At 58.8% G+C, this 16,083-nt stretch overlaps 1 protein-coding gene across 1 annotated transcript; it reads left to right on the forward strand.

Annotated features, from left to right (window-relative positions):
- The first annotated feature begins 1,901 nt into the window (after nucleotides 1-1,901).
- Nucleotides 1,902-14,823, forward strand: EPS8L1 (EPS8 signaling adaptor L1). The gene is made up of 20 exons (XM_003735960.6): nucleotides 1,902-1,966; nucleotides 3,179-3,234; nucleotides 5,724-5,764; nucleotides 6,239-6,297; nucleotides 6,883-7,044; nucleotides 7,321-7,470; nucleotides 7,983-8,065; nucleotides 8,447-8,708; nucleotides 8,984-9,110; nucleotides 9,303-9,391; nucleotides 9,487-9,561; nucleotides 9,667-9,815; nucleotides 10,595-10,736; nucleotides 10,862-10,890; nucleotides 12,772-12,904; nucleotides 12,994-13,125; nucleotides 13,309-13,432; nucleotides 13,630-13,804; nucleotides 14,218-14,350; nucleotides 14,443-14,823. Exons 2-20 carry the CDS (start codon nucleotides 3,218-3,220, stop codon nucleotides 14,527-14,529), a joined length of 2,169 nt encoding a protein of 722 aa, XP_003736008.6. The 5' UTR covers nucleotides 1,902-1,966; nucleotides 3,179-3,217; the 3' UTR covers nucleotides 14,530-14,823.
- Nucleotides 14,824-16,083: the final 1,260 nt, after the last annotated feature.

Consider the following 16,083-nt stretch of genomic DNA (forward strand, 5'->3'; position numbering starts at 1 on the left):
ATTGCACTCCAGCCTGGGTAACAAGAGCAAAACTCCGTCTCAAAAAAAGAAGAAAAATTCTTCCAACATTGTTATTCCCACTCTACAGTTGAAGGACTGAGGCACAGAGAAGTAATACGCCCAGGGTCACACAGCTGGAAAAGAGCAGGATCCTAAGGTGGCAGCAGAGGGTGGCATGAAAGGGTGCAAAGTTCTAAACTGCACGGGGTGAGTTCCACCGTCTCCTCCACGTGTTTGCTGTGGGGCTGGGAATATATTTGCTTGTTTGTGCCTTTATTTCTTCATCTGTAAAATGGGGATAATAGGACCCATTCCATAGAATGTGGTGAGGATTGTGCACACGCGCGCACACACACACACACACACACACCCAACGCATTTATGATGTACGGAGAAGAGGATACAAGTACCAGTAAGTATCACCAGAATTACTAAGTGGCGAAGCCAGGATTCGAACCCACACCGGCCCTGCTCTCTGCTCTCTGGGATCTGGGTGGTTGGAGTCTGACATTCTCATCATCCACTTACTGCAGAGGTAACCTTGGGAACGCTGGTTTTTTGTTTTTTACGTTTTTGTTTTTTGAGATGGGGTCTTGCTCTGTTGCCCAGGCTGGAGTGCAGTGGTGTGATCTCAGCTCACTGCAACACCCGTTTCCCAGGTTTAAGCGATTCTCCTGCCTCAGCCTCCTGAGTAGCTGGGGTTACAGGTGCACCACCACCACGCCTGGCTAATTTTTGTATTTTTGTTTGTTTGTTTTGTGTTTGTTTTTTTGAGGTGAACCTCTGCCTCCTGGGTTCAGGCAATTCTCCTGCCTCAGCCTCCCGAGTAGCTGGGATTACAGGCATGCGCCACCACGCCCAGCTAATTTTTGTATTTTTAGTAGAGACGGGGTTTCACCTTGTTGACCAGGATGGTCTCGATCTCTTGACCTCGTGATCCAGCCTCCCAAAGTGCTGGGATTACAGGCGTGTGCCACCACACCTGGCCTAATTTTTGTATTTTTAGTAGAGACGGGGTTCTGCCATGTTGGCATGGCTGGTCTCGAACTCCTGACTTCAGGTGATCTGCCTGCCTCAGCCTCCCAAAGTGCTGGGATTCCAGGCATGAGCCCCTGTGCGCACTGAAGCTTCTCTGCCTGTTTCTTCATCTGTGAAACGAAGGCATCCTCCCACGCAGACATACTCCCCTCAGGAGCTCTGGGGAGAAATCCTGTGGATAGCTTTGCTAGCAAGCCCTACCGCATGGAGGGAATCCCCAAAAACGGATTTTAGAAAGGAAGGTGTTTATGCCTGGGAAGCTTATTCATTTCTGTGATGTCCTCGGAGCTGGGCCAGACACTTAACAAGCTAAATCTTAGCTATAATCAGAATGGGGAGTCATAGAGGGAAATTTCCAAAGGAAGAGGGAGCGGGATGGATGGGGGCTGAGGGCATGAGCAGAGACATGACCATGGACAGGAGGTGGCCACAGAACAGGGACTGCTACTGGCCCTGGAGACAGGTCAGCCCCGGGTTCAAATCCTGGTTCACCAGGTGCTGAAACGGACCAGTCGCTCACCCTCCCTAGACTTCAGCTTCCTTATCTGTCAAGCAGAAATCCAACCTCGAACTTCCTCCCGTTGTTAGAATTTGCAGGAAGTTTTAAGACAGAGCTTTCAACTCTGACCTGTGAACAAGCCTGACATCAAATTACAATTTGTTGTTGTTATTCTGCTGTTACAAGGCAGACAGTTAGGTTTCCTGGATCCCCTGCGGTCCTCCCAGCCCCCTCCTAGATCTGTCTGCCAGCCCCGCCCAAGGCCACTCCAGCCAGGCGGTGCCAGGTGAATGCTCAGGTATGCGGAGGCGGAGGCGAGGCGGAGGCAGGATGGCCCTGGGAGGGAGCAGGAGGAGGGGCCGGCAGCCTGGAAGGAAAAGGACAGCAGAGAGCAGGGCAGAGCCTGAGCAGGCCGGTGAGGAGATCCAGGTCAGGAGAGAAGGGCCGGGGGTCTGAGGAAGGAGGGGTTGACCCTGGACACCAGGGTCTGAGAGAAGAGGGGCTGGGGTCTGGACACCTGGGTCTCATGGAGGAGGGGCTGGGGTCTGGACTCTTGGGTCTGAGGGAGAAGGGTCTAGCCCTGGACCCCTAAGTCTGAAGGAGGAGGGATTGGGGGCCTGAACTCCTGGGTCTGAGGGAGGAGGGGCTGGTGACCTGGACTCCTGGGTCTGAGGGAGGAGGGGCTGGAGGCCTGGACTCCTGAGTCTGAGGGAGGAGGGGCTGGGGTCTGGACTCCTGGGTCTGAGGGAGGAGGGGCTGGGGGCCTGAACTCCTGGGTCTGAGGGAGGAGGGGCTGGGGTCTGGACTCCTGGGTCTGAGGGAGGAGGGGCTGGGGTCTGGACTCCTGGGTCTGAGGGAGGAGGGGCTGCAGGCCTGGACTCCTGAGTCTGAGGGAGGAGGGGCTGGGGTCTGGACTCCTGGGTCTGAGGGAGGAGGGGCTGGGGTCTGGACTCCTGGGTCTGAGGGAGGAGGGGCTGGAGGCCTGGACTCCTGGGTCTGAGGGAGGAGGGGCTGGGGTCTGGACTCCTGGGTCTGAGGGAGGAGGGGCTGGGGGTCTGGACTCCTGGGTCTGAGGGAGGAGGGGCTGGGGGCCTGAACTCCTGGGTGAGGGAAGAGGGGCTGGGGCCTAGACCCTGGTTTAAGGGTGGAAGGTGGAGGGGTTGGGGCCTGGACCCCAGTTTGAGGGCGGAGGGGCTAGAGTCTGGACTCCTGTGTTTGAGGGAGGAAGGGGTGGGGTCCTGGATTCCTGGGTCTGAGGGAGGAGGGGCTGGGGCCTGGACTCCTAGATCTGAGGGAGGAGGGGCTGGGGCCTGTACCCCAGTTTAAGGGTGGAAGGTGGAGGGGCTGGGGTCTGGACTCCTGGGTCTGAGAGGGGAGGGGCCTGGAATCCTGGGTCTGAGGGAGGAGGGGCCAGGTCTGGACCCCTGGGTCTGATGGAGGAGGGGCTGGGGGCCTGGACTCTTGGTTCTGAGGAAGGAGGGTCTAGCCCTGGACCCCTAATTCTGAAGGAGAGATTGGTGACCTGGACTCCTGGATCTAGGGAGGAGGAGCTGGGACCTGGACACCTGCTTGAGGGAGGAGGCTAGGGTAGGAATCAGAGGCTCCCACTGTCTGGGCCCTCACATCTTTGCTGCCTCCCAGGGCACCTCCAGGTGGGAAAAGGCTTCCCCTCTCAGCACCATGAGCACCACCACCGGGTAAGTGCCCCTGGCCCCCAGCCCCAGCCCGCCTCCCGTCTGCGTCTGCCCCTGCCCCTGCCTCCTCACCCACACCTGCAGATCCTGTTTCCTGCAGTGCAGACTATGGGCCTGGACACTCAGGAGGAAGCCAGAGCCGCTCTCCTCCCTGCCCAGCCTGTGGTCAGGAGCACCCGCTGTAGAGCAGACAGGCCTGAGCTCCAGCTGGGCACTCATACTCAGGGCTGATCTTAACCCTAGTCATCAAAGGACATCACCTCTTGGAGCCTCAGCCCCTCCTCTGTGAAACAGGGACAATTTTGAAAAACTGGCCCGATAGGCAGCCAGCCACGGTGGCTCATGCCTGTATTCCCAGCACTTTGGGAGGCCTAGATGGGCAGATCACCTGAGGTCAGGAGTTGGAGACCAGCCTGACCAACATGGTGACAATCCCTGTCTCTATTAAAAATACAAAAATTAGCCAGGCATGATGGCAGATGCCTGTTATCCCTCAGGAGATTGAGGTGGAAGAATCGCTTGAACCTGGGAGGCAGAGGTTGCGGGGAGCTGAGATCATGCCATTGCACTCCAGCCTGGGTGACAGAGTGATACTATCTGGGAAGGAAGGAAGGAAGGAAGGGAGGGAGGGAGGGAGGGAGGGAGGGAGGGAGGAAAGAAGGAAGGAAGGAAGGAAGAAAGGAAGGAAGGAAGGAAGGAAGGAAGGAAGGAAGGAAGGAAGGAAGGAAGGAAGGAGAAGGGGGGAGGGAGGGAGGGAGGGTATTGACTGCGGGAGAGTGCATTATAGGACTCAGCCGACCACCGTCTCACAGACAGCAGGAGCTGCTACTTCTACTGTTATCTTGTTAGTAAATATTGACCCTTTGTTAGAAAATCAAGGCTGTCGGGCCAAGGCGCAGTGTCTCACACCTGTAATCCCAACACTTTGGGAGGCCGAGGTGGGTGGATCACAAGGTCAAGAGATCAAGACCATCCTGGTCAACATGGTGAAACCCCGTCTCTACTTAAAATACAAAAAATTAGCTGGGCATGGTGGTGCGTGCCTGTAATCCCAGCTACTCAGGAGGCTGAGGCAGGAGGATTGCCTGAACCCAGGAGGCGGAGGTTGCGGTGAGCCGAGATCGCGCCATTGCACTCCCACCTGGGTAACAAGAGCGAAACTCCGTCTCAAAAAAAAAAAGAAAAAAAAAATCAAGGCTGTCGATAATGAAGACTCAAGTGCCTGAGAGTAAGTGGGGAGAAAAACAGAGATGAGTCAAAACACCTGCATGGTAGGTAGTGAGCTCTCTGGCCCAGAGGTAATCAAATTGTGGTGACATCAGACTGGCAGGAGCAGGATGAGGAAAAGACTTTGGGAAAAAGGGTTTCTCTTTTCTTTCTTCTTTTTTGAGACGGAGCCTTGCTTTGTTGCCCAGGCTGGAGTGCAGTGGCACAATCTCAGCTCACTGGAACCTCCTTATCCCAGGTTCAAGCGATTCTCCTGCCTCAGTACCCCTAATAGCTGAGATTACAGGCACGTGCTACCGCGCCTGGCTAATTTTTGTTGTTTTGTTTTCAGAGTCTTCCTCTGACACCCAGGCTGGAGTGCGGTGGCACGATCTCGGCTCACTGCAACCTCCGCCTCTGGGGTTCAAGTGATTGTCTTGCCTCAGCCTCCCAAGTAGCTGGGACTACAGGCGCCTACCACCATGCCTAACTTTTGTAGTTTTAGTAGAGATGGGGTTTCACCATATTGGCCAGGCTGATCTCGAACTCCTGACCTCAGGTGATCCTCCTGCCTCGGCCTCCCAAAGTGTTGGGATTACAGGCGTTAGCCACCATGACCAGCCGAAAAAGGGTTTTTCAGTACCCCCGACTCCACCCTTATCTCTGAGCTTCTGTTATTTACATGCAAGTGGGAATTCAAGATTCCGCTTGGGAAAGGTAACCTTAGGAAGGAATTGGGGACAGAAGGCGTCACAGAAGGATGTGGCTGGGAAGCGCCTGGCCCAGAGGAGTGGGAAGGGAAGAAGATAATTCCTGTCTACTTCAGATACCACTAATGCTATAGTAATGATTCCCATTTATTGAGCAACTTCTGTGTGCTAAACCCTGGCAGCATCTTAAGAATGATAATAACAGTTATTGAGGCTTCGAAATATGTCACCTGCATCATCTGAATTTGCCCAACAGCCTTGCTAGGTAGATATTACAGAAGGAGAAACTGAGGCAGGAGAGATTAAGACCTCTTCTCTAGGTCTTATGTCAAGGAGGCAGTAGACAGAGGGTTTGAATCCAGGACCATGCCACGGCCGAGACCACACTCCCCCTACCACCCAGCACCACCGCCTTACCTGTCTTCTTAAAGTCCGGCTCTGGCTCTGAGCTCAAAATAATAATAACCTTCCATGGCTCTGTATTGCCCTTGTAATGAAGCCCTGGCTCCCTGCTTGGCATTTCTGCAGAATCTGCCCCAATTCCACAGTCTCTCTCACCCCTCTTTTCTTCACCAGCCCAGAACCTGCCCCGAAGCCAAGCGCCAAGTCTATCTATGGTGAGTGGGGGGGAGAAGAGAATCCCAGGCCTCAGAACTGGGTCCAAAGAAACAGGATCTGGACTCCTGGGTCTGAGGGAGGAGGGGCTGGGGGCCTGGACTCCTAGGTCTGAGGGAGGAGGCGCTAGGGCCTGGACTCTTGGGTCTAAGGGAGGAGGGGCTGGGTCTGGACTCCTGGGTCTGAGGGAGGAGGGGCTGGGACTAGACTCCTGGGTCTGAGGGAAGAGGGGCTGTGGACCTAGAGTCCTGGGTCTGAGGGAGGAGGGGCTGGGGTCTGGACTCCTGGGTCTGAGGGAGGAGGGGCTGGGAACCTGGACTTTTGGGTCTGAGGGAGGAGGGGCTGCGTACCTAGAGTCCTGGGTCTGAGGGAGGAGGGGCTGGGAGCCTGGACTCTTGGTTCTGAGGGAGGAGGGGCTGGGGCTGGGGCTGGGGCTGGACTCCCAGGCTCATTCTCCTTCTCCCCCCCCCCCGCAGAGCAGAGGAAGCGTTACTCCACGGTTGTTATGGCCGATGTATCCCAGTACCCAGTCAATGTGAGTCTGGGGTCTGTGTTTCCCCAGGTCATCTCTGGGCAAAGGTGCCCTCAGGAGATAGGGCTTATTAAAGCAGTTGGGCCCCCAAGCAGAAAGCATGTGGAAAGTCAGTTTGCTCATCCACAAAATGGACCTCCATTGCCTCGCCTCAGTTATAGATATGAAGTCAGGGACCCCGGGTCCACTCAAATCTGCCAGCCTTTCCTCTGCCAGCTGTTGTGCTGGACAGTGGGACCATGGGACAAATCAGACACGGCCCTGCATGAGGAGGGGGTAGACAAGGTGCAGAGGAACCCACGGAGGCGCCTGGTGCTCTAATGGAGGAGGCAGGTAGAAGGAGCGAGCTATAATCCAGACTCCTTCCCTGCCTCCAGTCTGGAAGAAGCCAGACCCAGGTGCTAGTCATGCTGATGAAAGGGAAGCAAAGGGCACTGGGAGGAGGAGCTGATTTGTGGAGCAGGTGATCAAGGAAGGCTGCCTAGAGGTGTGGTTAATTTCGGGCTGGAAGTCTGATTATTCCGGGGGAATTCTGAGCCCACCTGGCATAATCTTGGGCCTCACTGCTTTCTCCATGGTCCATACCAGCACCTGGTGACGTTCTGCCTGGGTGAGGAAGATGGTGTGCACACCGTGGAGGATGCCTCCAGGAAGCTGTCTGTCATGGACAGCCAGGGCCGAGTCTGGGCACAAGAGATGCTGCTGCGTGTATCCCCCGACCACGTCACGCTGCTTGACCCGGCCTCCAAGGTGCCAGGGGGTATGAGCGTGGGAAGAGTGTCTAGGGCAGGGACTTCGGTGGATTTGGGTGTGAATCTTGGCTCCTGCACGTCCTTCCTCTAGGAACAATGGCGAGGGAGCCCAGCCCCATTCTTGAGTCTTAATAGCCTCATCTATTGAACAGGGGTGTTATCTCTCACCCCCTAACCGCGCGAGGTGGCCCTGCCCTGCTGGCCCACACTGCCCTCACCATTTAGTCCTATCACCAGTTCGAGGCCTCAGCTTACCCCCCATCCCACCCGCCAGGAGGAGCTGGAGTCGTACCCGCTGGGCGCCATCGTGCGCTGCGACGCGGTGTTGCCACCCGGCCGGAGCCGCTCGCTGCTGCTGCTCGTGTGCCAGGAGCCCGAGCGCGCGCAGCCCGACGTGCACTTCTTCCAGGGCCTGCGCCTGGGGGTGAGCGCACCGGGTTCGGGCTGGCTCGGGGTGGAGCTGAAACTGGGCGGAGCCTGGAGCCGGGGCGGAAATGGGTGGGGTTTCCAGGAGGGGCGGGGCCTGGGGCAAAGGCGGGGTCAGAGCAAGGAAGGGCAAGGGGCCTGGGAAGGGGAGTGAGGAGGCTGGACGTAGAGTCAAGATAAAACATGAGGCTGGGACGTAGTGGAGGCTAAGGGCTGGAGTAGTCTGAGGACATCAACAGAACATGGACAAGAAGGGTCTGGAGGAGCAGCCAGAACGATGATGGGGCAAGGAACCACCTGGACTGGGTCTCCATGGGCGGGGTCGTGGCTTAGGGCAGGGACAGGTGTAGGGAGAGGGGTGAGTCCAGGGCGTGGACGTGCGTGGGTCCACAGGCAGGAACGATGGCCGCTCGTGGACTAGGAGCGAGCGGAAAACTCGGCCAGGGGCGTGGCTCGGGGTGGGAAGTGGGTGGGGCGTGGGGAGGCGTGGCCTGACGGCGTGATTGGCAGGCGGAGCTGATCCGAGAGGACATCCAGGGGGCTCTGCACAATTACCGCTCGGGCCGCGGAGAGCGCAGGGCGGCGGCGCTGAGGTGAGAGGGAAGAAGTTGGTGGGATCTCTAGGAAGCCGGTTTCCCCTCCCTGGGCCTGTCTCATCTGAGAAGTGGGCAGACACCAACCACCAGCCTGGAACAGAACCAGTGTTGAATGGAGTCAAGCACGCCCTCGTCGAGCGTTTGTAGCTCCCAGACGAGGTGGATCCTCTTCCAGGACGCTCCTTCTTTTCCCTGTTCCCTGTCTAGGCCCTCGGTTTCACTTTGGAGATGCTACTCCTCCCTAGTGGGATTTCTCCCCAACTCTTTGAACCTGTTTGCTCCCTTTGTGCCTCAGTGTGTCTCGTTCTGGGCCCCGAATTTCCCCCTCCCTGGATCCCTCAGTGGACCCAGCCTTGGTGTCCCCGTCGCCCTCCGCAGGGCCACTCAGGAGGAGTTGCAGCGCGACCGCTCGCCCGCCGCGGAGACCCCGCCCCTGCAGCGCCGCCCGTCTGTTCGCGCAGTGATCAACCCCGTGAAGCGGGGCACGGACCGCGGGCGTCTCCAGGCGGAGCCCATTCCCGAGGTGGAGGAGGCGCAGAGGCCTGGCCCTGCGGGGACCTCGAGCAGCGCTGACCCGGCCTCCCCGGACCTGGGTCCCCGGGGTCCAGACCTGGCGGGTCTACAGGCGGAGCGGGAAGTGGTGAGCATCGTGGAATGGGATCTGGGGGCGGGGCAAGACGGCTGGAGGCGGGGCTAGGACGTGGAAGGGCGGGGCCGGCTGCGGGACTTGAGTTCTCGGTCAATCGGGTCAGACTTCTGCGTTATGGAGGAGGGGCTGTGGTAGGGGCGTGGCTTGGCTGTAGGGCGTGGCCAGCTGTTTGGGGCGTGGTCTGGTCTAGGTGCGCAGGTTCAGGGCTTCGATGGAAATGGTTGTGGAACTCCGAAGCCCAAGCGTCCCCCTTCTCTGTCTCCCAGGACATACTGAATCACGTCTTTGACGACGTGGAGAACTTTGTACAGAAGCTGCAGAAATCAGCGGAGGCGGCCAGGGTGCTGGAGCACCGGGAACGCGGCCGCAGGACCCGGCGCCGGGAGGCTGGGGGTAAGGGACGCCCCCGCCTGAGATCTGAACCCCCTCGCGATAACTTCCAAATGTCCCCCATCTCCCCAGCGTCTCCCCTCCCGCCGATTGCCAGGGCTGACCTCACGGCCATCTAACGGGTGTCCACCTCTCTCTCTGCCTGTCTGGTGCTGGCCCCGCGTCCCCATCGCCGCGCCCGTCTGCCGCCCGCAGAGGGCCTGCTGACGCTGCGGGCCAAGCCGCCCTCGGAGGCCGAGTACACCGACGTGCTGCAGAAGATCAAGTACGCCTTCAGCCTGCTGGTGAGGACGCGTCTGCCCCCGGGCCGGGGGCGCGGACACCGCGAACCTGGCCGGTCCCCGCACCCACGCCAACCACGTCCCTCCCCACGCCCCAGGCCCGGCTGCGCGGCAACATCGCAGACCCCTCCTCCCCGGAGCTGCTGCACTTCCTGTTCGGGCCTCTGCAGATGGTGAGACCCGCGCCAGGCCCTCGGGCTCCCCTGCAGCGGGAGGACTCGGTTTCGACGTGCAGAAGGTGTGATGGCACGGCCTGCCCCCTCCCGCTCCCCTGACAGATTGTGAACACATCGGGGGGTCCCGAGTTCGCGAGCCGCGTGCGGCGACCGCACCTGACGTCGGAGGCCGTGGCGCTGCTGCGGGACAACGTCACTCCACGTGAAAACGAGCTCTGGATCTCGCTGGGGGACTCGTGGACCCGCCCTGGGTGAGGGGCGGGACTGGGAGGCAGGGGGCGTGGTGATTGGAGGAGCAGAAGGGGCGGGAGATAGGGGCATGGTGATCCGAGGAGCAGAAGGCACTGGGAGATGGTGCCATGATGATTGGAAAATGGGACTAGGAGGGAAGGGAAGGGCTAGAGGCGTCGCTTCGTTGAGTAGCGGGGGGGGGGTCTTAGGACAAATGTCAAGATTCAATTAGAGGAAAGGCCAGAAATTAACGTGAAGACAAGACCACCAGACCAATCAGATTGAAAGAAAAGGTGGGGCTTAAAAGAACAGAGGGGCTACGGGGCACGGACGGGGTATCTGGAACTTTGGCGATGGGACAGAGTCTCTGCGCTGAGTCTGGGAGTTTCGTAGGGAAAGGAGCAGAACATGAATCCGAGCTTAAGGAAAACCTGATTTGTAATCAGGTGAGATTTAGAGGCTGGATAAGGCCATTTTTTTTTTCCAGATAGAGACGGAGTCCCGATTCCTTGCCCAGGCTGGTCTCGAACTCCTGGTCTCAAGCGATCCTCCCATCTTGGCTCTTGGCCTCCCAAACTGCTGGGACTATAGACGTGAGCCACCGCTCCCGACCTGGCAGCATAAATTGCTGTTGAGTTGGGCTTAGCGGTACCGGCGGGACTTGGTGAAAAGGGGCTGAGCTAGAATCTTTGGGATGCAGCGAGCTTTAGGGGAAAACAGTGAAGTTAATGACAGAGCTAAGCTGGGGGTTAGCTCTGTACCAGGATTCCTGAGCTCTCGGTCCTCTCCCTGGCCGCAGGCTGGAGCTGCCCCCTGAAGAGGGACCTCCGTACAGACCCGAGTTCTACAGCGGCTGGGAGCCGCCGGCCATTGACCCGCAGGGCCGCCCCTGGGAGGACCCAGTTGAGAAACAGCTACAGCACGAGCGGAGGCGCCGCCAGGTGAGGCTGAGGATTCTAGGAGAGCAGCAAGCTCCCCCAAACGACCCAGCAGGGCAGAGGCCGGGAAGTCCAGGGGCTTGGCTGATCCACCAGGCCTTGCCTCACCCAACTCTTACTTCCTGCAGCAAAGCGCCCCCCAGGTCGCTGTCAATGGGTGAGTGTCCGCCCCAGGGCGAGGCAAGGGGTCCAGGAGGGGTACGCCCCGGGGGCTCCCGGTGCTGACTCTGCCCCCCTTTTTTCTGTGTTTTTCCTTCTGTCTTCCTGGCTCTTCTCAGGTGGGTGAGATGGTGACGGGCGGGCCGGGGCGGGAGATGGGGAGGAGCAGGGAGGGAGGGGGCAGGACCCAGATTTCTGGGGCCAAGGGAGGAGGGAGTGGAGGCCCGGGTTCCCGGGCCTAAGGGAGAAAAGGGGCTGGGAGTGGGTAATGTCTGAGAGTTGGATCCCTGGATCCCCAAAGGCTGGAAGAAGGCAGTTTGGTTTCCCTGGGCCTGGGAAGCTCCGTCCCTGGGTCCCTGTGAGGACAGAGCCCTGGATATTGAAGGACAGAGGCTGGGGAATTGGACCTTTGGGTTTTGAAGAATAGCCCAAGTCTGGTGCTTGGGATCCTAGAGACCCAGAGGAGCAGGCTTGGGACTTCAAGAGCTTGGGGGCAAGTTTCTGGAAAGTTAGGAAGTGGTGGTATCTCTGGGCCCCTGAGAGAGGTAAAGGCTGGACAGTTACACTCTTGGTTGTCTGGGTTTCTGCTGGGTGTCAGACTGGGACGCGTTAAGGGTTAGGATACGGTTGAAGCTTGAGACCTGAACTCCTAGGTCTCTGGAGGAGGAAAGAACATTCCAAGTCATTGTGGCTACCAAGCATGGGGGTTGGGGCTCAGATTCTGGGACCTGGGGGAGAGAAGGAGGTAGAAGGACTGGAACTCTAGGGTCCTTGGGCAAGTAGAAGGCAGATTGGAGGGAAGCAACGTGGGAGGGGGTGAAAACAAAGCAGTGAGGCTGGTGGAGACAAAGGGGGGTCTGGGTGAGGGCCCAGGCAGAGGGTCTCAGCAGGGACAGCGTGCTGGGAGCTGCCGGCCCCACACAGGGGGTGCCGCGGCCCTGAAGACCCCCCCTTTCCCCTGCACAGGTAGGCCTGATCAGGCTGAGGTCCCTCTTATTGGGGGTCAGAGCTGAAATCCCACCCCCGCCCCCAGCTGCCTGATAGCGCAACCCACCGGCCTCGCTGTTCACAGCCTGAAGTCACTTTCTCTGAGCCTCAAGTTATTTGCAGGGAAACTGGAAACCATAATCTCTTCCAGGAACAGGGAGAAGTTCCGGGAAAGGATTATGGTGTTGTAGGAACGAGTAGTTAAGTGCTCAAGGCTGTGACCAGGTTCGAGTTCAAGTCCGGCTGCCTGCAAACTAGGGCAGCATTTTTCAGACATGGACTGCCCTGGTCCCAGGCTGGCGATGACCACTCTCTTACTCTGTGACCTTCATATACCTGTGCCTCAGCTCCTTCCTCTGTGAAAATGGAGATGATAATGGGGTCTCTGGGGTGGGGGCAATAAACTTGGGGGAGGGGAGTCCAAATTCATGGTTCTACGGACAATTGCCATGAGGATCAAATCAGCTAATATATACGTCACAGACTTAGAACAGTGCCTAGCACATAGTAAGCGCTACAAGTGGTAGCTACTGTTTTTATTATGCTCACGAGTTGGGATATATAAGCCCAGTGCCTGTCAGATGCCCAGTAAATGACAGCTGTTTCTAGCTGTGTGGTGTGGGCAGGTGAGTTCACCTGAGCCTCATTCGCCTCTGTAACATGGAATTGATGGGATAGTACCCACTGCATACGTCTGCAGCAGAATGCCAAGCAAGGGAAGGAGCAACACATCTTCGAGCTGTTACTCCTATTTCAAATTCCTATTAACCGTATTAACCTGGCCCCCGCCGTGCCCCTGCTTGGCTCTAATCCCAGCTCACACCAGCACCCTGCAGCCCAGAGCACTGGAGCTGGCTGCCTCCTTATCTCCAACCCTCGGGCTTCTCCTCAGTCACCAAGACTCGGAGCCAGAATCTGACCTGCAGCTGGAGCCAGAGACACCAGGGAAGTGGGTCCTGTGTAACTATGACTTCCAGGCGCGCAACAGCAGTGAGCTGTCAGTCAAGCAGAGAGACGTACTGGAGGTTAGAGGCGAGGGAGACTGAGGGGCAGGAATTAGCCAGCCCTATCTGCAAACGCAGGCGCTGAACCCTCTGCTCTTTACCGCACCCAGGTCCTGGATGACAGGCGCAAGTGGTGGAAGGTTCGAGACCCAGCGGGGCAGGAGGGCTATGTGCCCTATAACATCCTGACACCCCACCCCGGACCCCGGTCGCACTGCAGCCAAAGCCCTGCTCGCAGCCTGGTGAGCCAGCGCAGACGCTGGGGTCTTGAGGGAGGAGAGGCTGGGGCCAGGTCCTGGGAACAAGGGGTGTGGGAATCAGCTGTCAAGGTGCTGGTGCAGGTGGTGACTGGGGGCTCACCCCAGGAGGGGGAGAGGCTTCGTTCTGAGTCCTCTCCCTAATACAGGTGCCCTCCTTTCTTTCAGAACAGCGCTCCTCCTCCGCCACCAGTCCCAGCCCCGGCCCCAGCTCTGGCTCCGGCTCCAGTTCCAGCTCGACCCCGCTGGGACAGCTGCGATAGCCTCAACAACTTGGACCCCAGCGAGAAGGGTGAGTGGTCGGGACGCGGGCTGCGGGGAGCTGTCCTTATCCTCACTTTCTAGGCAGGGAAACGGGGGCTCAGAAAGAGCAAATGGACCCCCGCCCCATCCTGGGGACGCTGGAGCCCCCTTCGCCCCTGTGTCCTCTGGCCCCAGGACCCTGAGCCCTGAGCCCGCTCTCCCTCCCTCCCGGTTTCCCTCCTGCAGAGAAATTCTCCCAGATGCTCAGTGTCAACGAGGAACTGCAGGCGCGCCTGGCCCAGGGCCGCTCGGGCCCGAGCCGCACTATCCCAGGACCCCGCGCCCCGGAACCGCAGCTCAGCCCGCGCTCAGATGCCTCGGAGGTCCGCGCCTGGCTGCAGGCAAAGGGCTTTAGCTCCGGGTGAGTGGGGCGGGGGCCCAGTCGGCGCAGGGACTTACTGACGCTGGGAGCGGAGCATTCCGATCGGCTGGGAATGGGGGGGGGCAGGTGGCAGTCGAGACCACAGGGAGCCGGGATTGGCCTGAAGTGAGGGTCTGTCTGTAGCGACACCCGCTGGCAGGCTGTGACTGGCATGCTTTTTCAGACTGCGCCTGGATTCCTTAGGGAAATCCCGCAGCCTTCGAAAGCAGGATGAGGCCACGCCCCCTGGGTGGCACTTTGTGATTGGTGGGTGGGCTTAGGAGGCGTCGGACCTGCCCCCGCTGGAGCTAGAAAGCTGTTCTGATTGGACCATCGCCGGGTGGGCATGACAATGTCGGCGGGGCTGGGGCATCCGCTGATCAGCCTGATTGCACCCGGCTCCCCTCGCTCAGGACGGTGGACGCGCTGGGCGTGCTGACCGGGGCACAGCTTTTCTCGCTGCAGAAGGAGGAGCTGCGAGCGGTGAGCCCCGAGGAGGGGGCGCGTGTGTACAGCCAGGTTACCGTGCAGCGCGCGCTGCTGGAGGTGAGCCTGGCCGCTCGTCGCCGGGTCTGGGTGAGATTGGGGTGCCGAGAGCTCGGACACCAGGACAAAGTGATTTCTACCCCGCCCTCCAGGACAAAGAGAAAGTGTCAGAGCTGGAGGCAGTGATGGAGAAGCAAAAGAAGAAAGTGGAAGGCGGGATGGAAATGGAGGTCATTTGACCTGCCTGGCCCCTTTACAGAGTGACAAGGCCCAGTGGGAGAACGGACTCTTCAGACTCTCCCCAACAGCGTTGGTCATCGTCTGAGGGGCGGCCAATCTGGTCTTGCCCCATCCTGGTGGACAGACTGAACACTCCTTGCGGCAGTCCCTGCGGAGCCGATCTGGACTGGCTGGGAGTGGGGAGGGCGTGGAGACAGTCTACGGAAAGCCTAGCAGACCCGCGAGAGGGCGCCAGCGGGGCTCTGCGCGTTGTAATGCCGCCCAGCCTATAAACAGCTTAGCTTCCTTCCTTAGCAGGTGGTGTCAACTCAGCTACTAGGGGGCCCAGAAGCATCCCCCTACCCCCGGTCACAGCCTCAAGGAACCTGGAAGATGTTCCGCCTTCTTTGGTTTCTCTGGCTGAACCCTCCTTTCAGTCCCCGGGGTTCCAAACCAGGTTCCCTCCTGACTTCCCAGCCTCCAGCCTAGTCCAGCTTGCCCCATCTTCAGGTCTCCCTGGCTTGCAGCTGCTGGGCATGAGACCCCGTGTCTCCCTTCCCACCTCACCAATGTTCTCACTTCATCCCTTCCTGCGTTCTGGCCCTGCCCTTCTACAAACGCACCCAAGCCCCATCAACCTCTGGGGTTTGCACTTGCTGTCTCTACTGGCGGAAACAGCCATTCTCTGCCTGGTGAAATCCTATTCAGGGTTCCTGGCCCAGATCACTCACTCGCCCTCGTCCTGGAAGCTGGTTTGCCGGCATCTGCTTCACTTTGTTCCCCCTCCTGCTGCAGACCTGCCAGGTAAAACTGGCTGCCTCCCAAGCACACCACAGGCTTTCTGGCCACTCTGTCCTGGGAGATGGCAGGCAACTGAAAACTTCCCACTCCCTCAAGGACAACTAGCTCCTCCTCCCTCTAGCAAGCCCTGTAACTTACTTTCCCCATTATCCAGGTAGCTGGCGAGGCCCGCTTTTCTCTGGATCCCACCGTTTTCCAGACTGGACATTCTCTGACTTTGGGAAGAATGGTCCTTTTTTTTCCCCTGGCTCTGCTTTCCCAGAACACCCGGTGCCACCAGAATTCCTGTGGGCCTCTGAGCCTCCACCTGGTCCCCAAGTTGTTACTACCTGGGCCAACAAATGGATCAGAAAGACCCCCACTTTGCCACCTCCTGCCTGGTTCCTCCTGGAACCAACCTCGTTGGGTCTTCCAGAGTCCTTTCCGTATCTGCCCCATACCTAGATTCTATTCACACACCTCTCTTGGCTCCCTATGGCCCACCAGATAAAACCCAGCTTGGCAGTCAAAGACTCACCCGCTCAGCTCACCGGATTCTGACCATAGGGCTCGGCTTCCCTCCTCCTGCTGCCAGGCTTGGTTCATGTGGCCGCTTCTGCCCAGAATACTCTTCAGCCCCTCTACCGCTTGGCCAGGGCCCTACCCTTTTTTTTTTTGCCGGGGGCTGGGGGGACATAGTCTCACTGTCGCCCAGGCTGGAGTGCAGTGGCACAATCTCAGCTCCCTGCAACCTCCGCCTCCCAGGTTCAAGTGATTCGGCTCACTGCAACCTC

This window comes from Callithrix jacchus, chromosome 22, assembly GCF_049354715.1.
Source record: "Callithrix jacchus isolate 240 chromosome 22, calJac240_pri, whole genome shotgun sequence".
NCBI lineage: Eukaryota > Metazoa > Chordata > Mammalia > Primates > Cebidae > Callithrix > Callithrix jacchus.

What these genes read in the sequence shown, in the direction of transcription:
- EPS8L1 (XM_003735960.6), top strand. An exon ending in TGTTCGGGCCTCTGCAGATG is followed by an intron (nt 9,562 to 9,666) that starts GTGAGACCCGCG and finishes CTCCCCTGACAG; the next exon opens with ATTGTGAACACATCGGGGGG. An exon ending in TGCAGCGCGCGCTGCTGGAG is followed by an intron (nt 14,351 to 14,442) that starts GTGAGCCTGGCC and finishes CCCGCCCTCCAG; the next exon opens with GACAAAGAGAAAGTGTCAGA.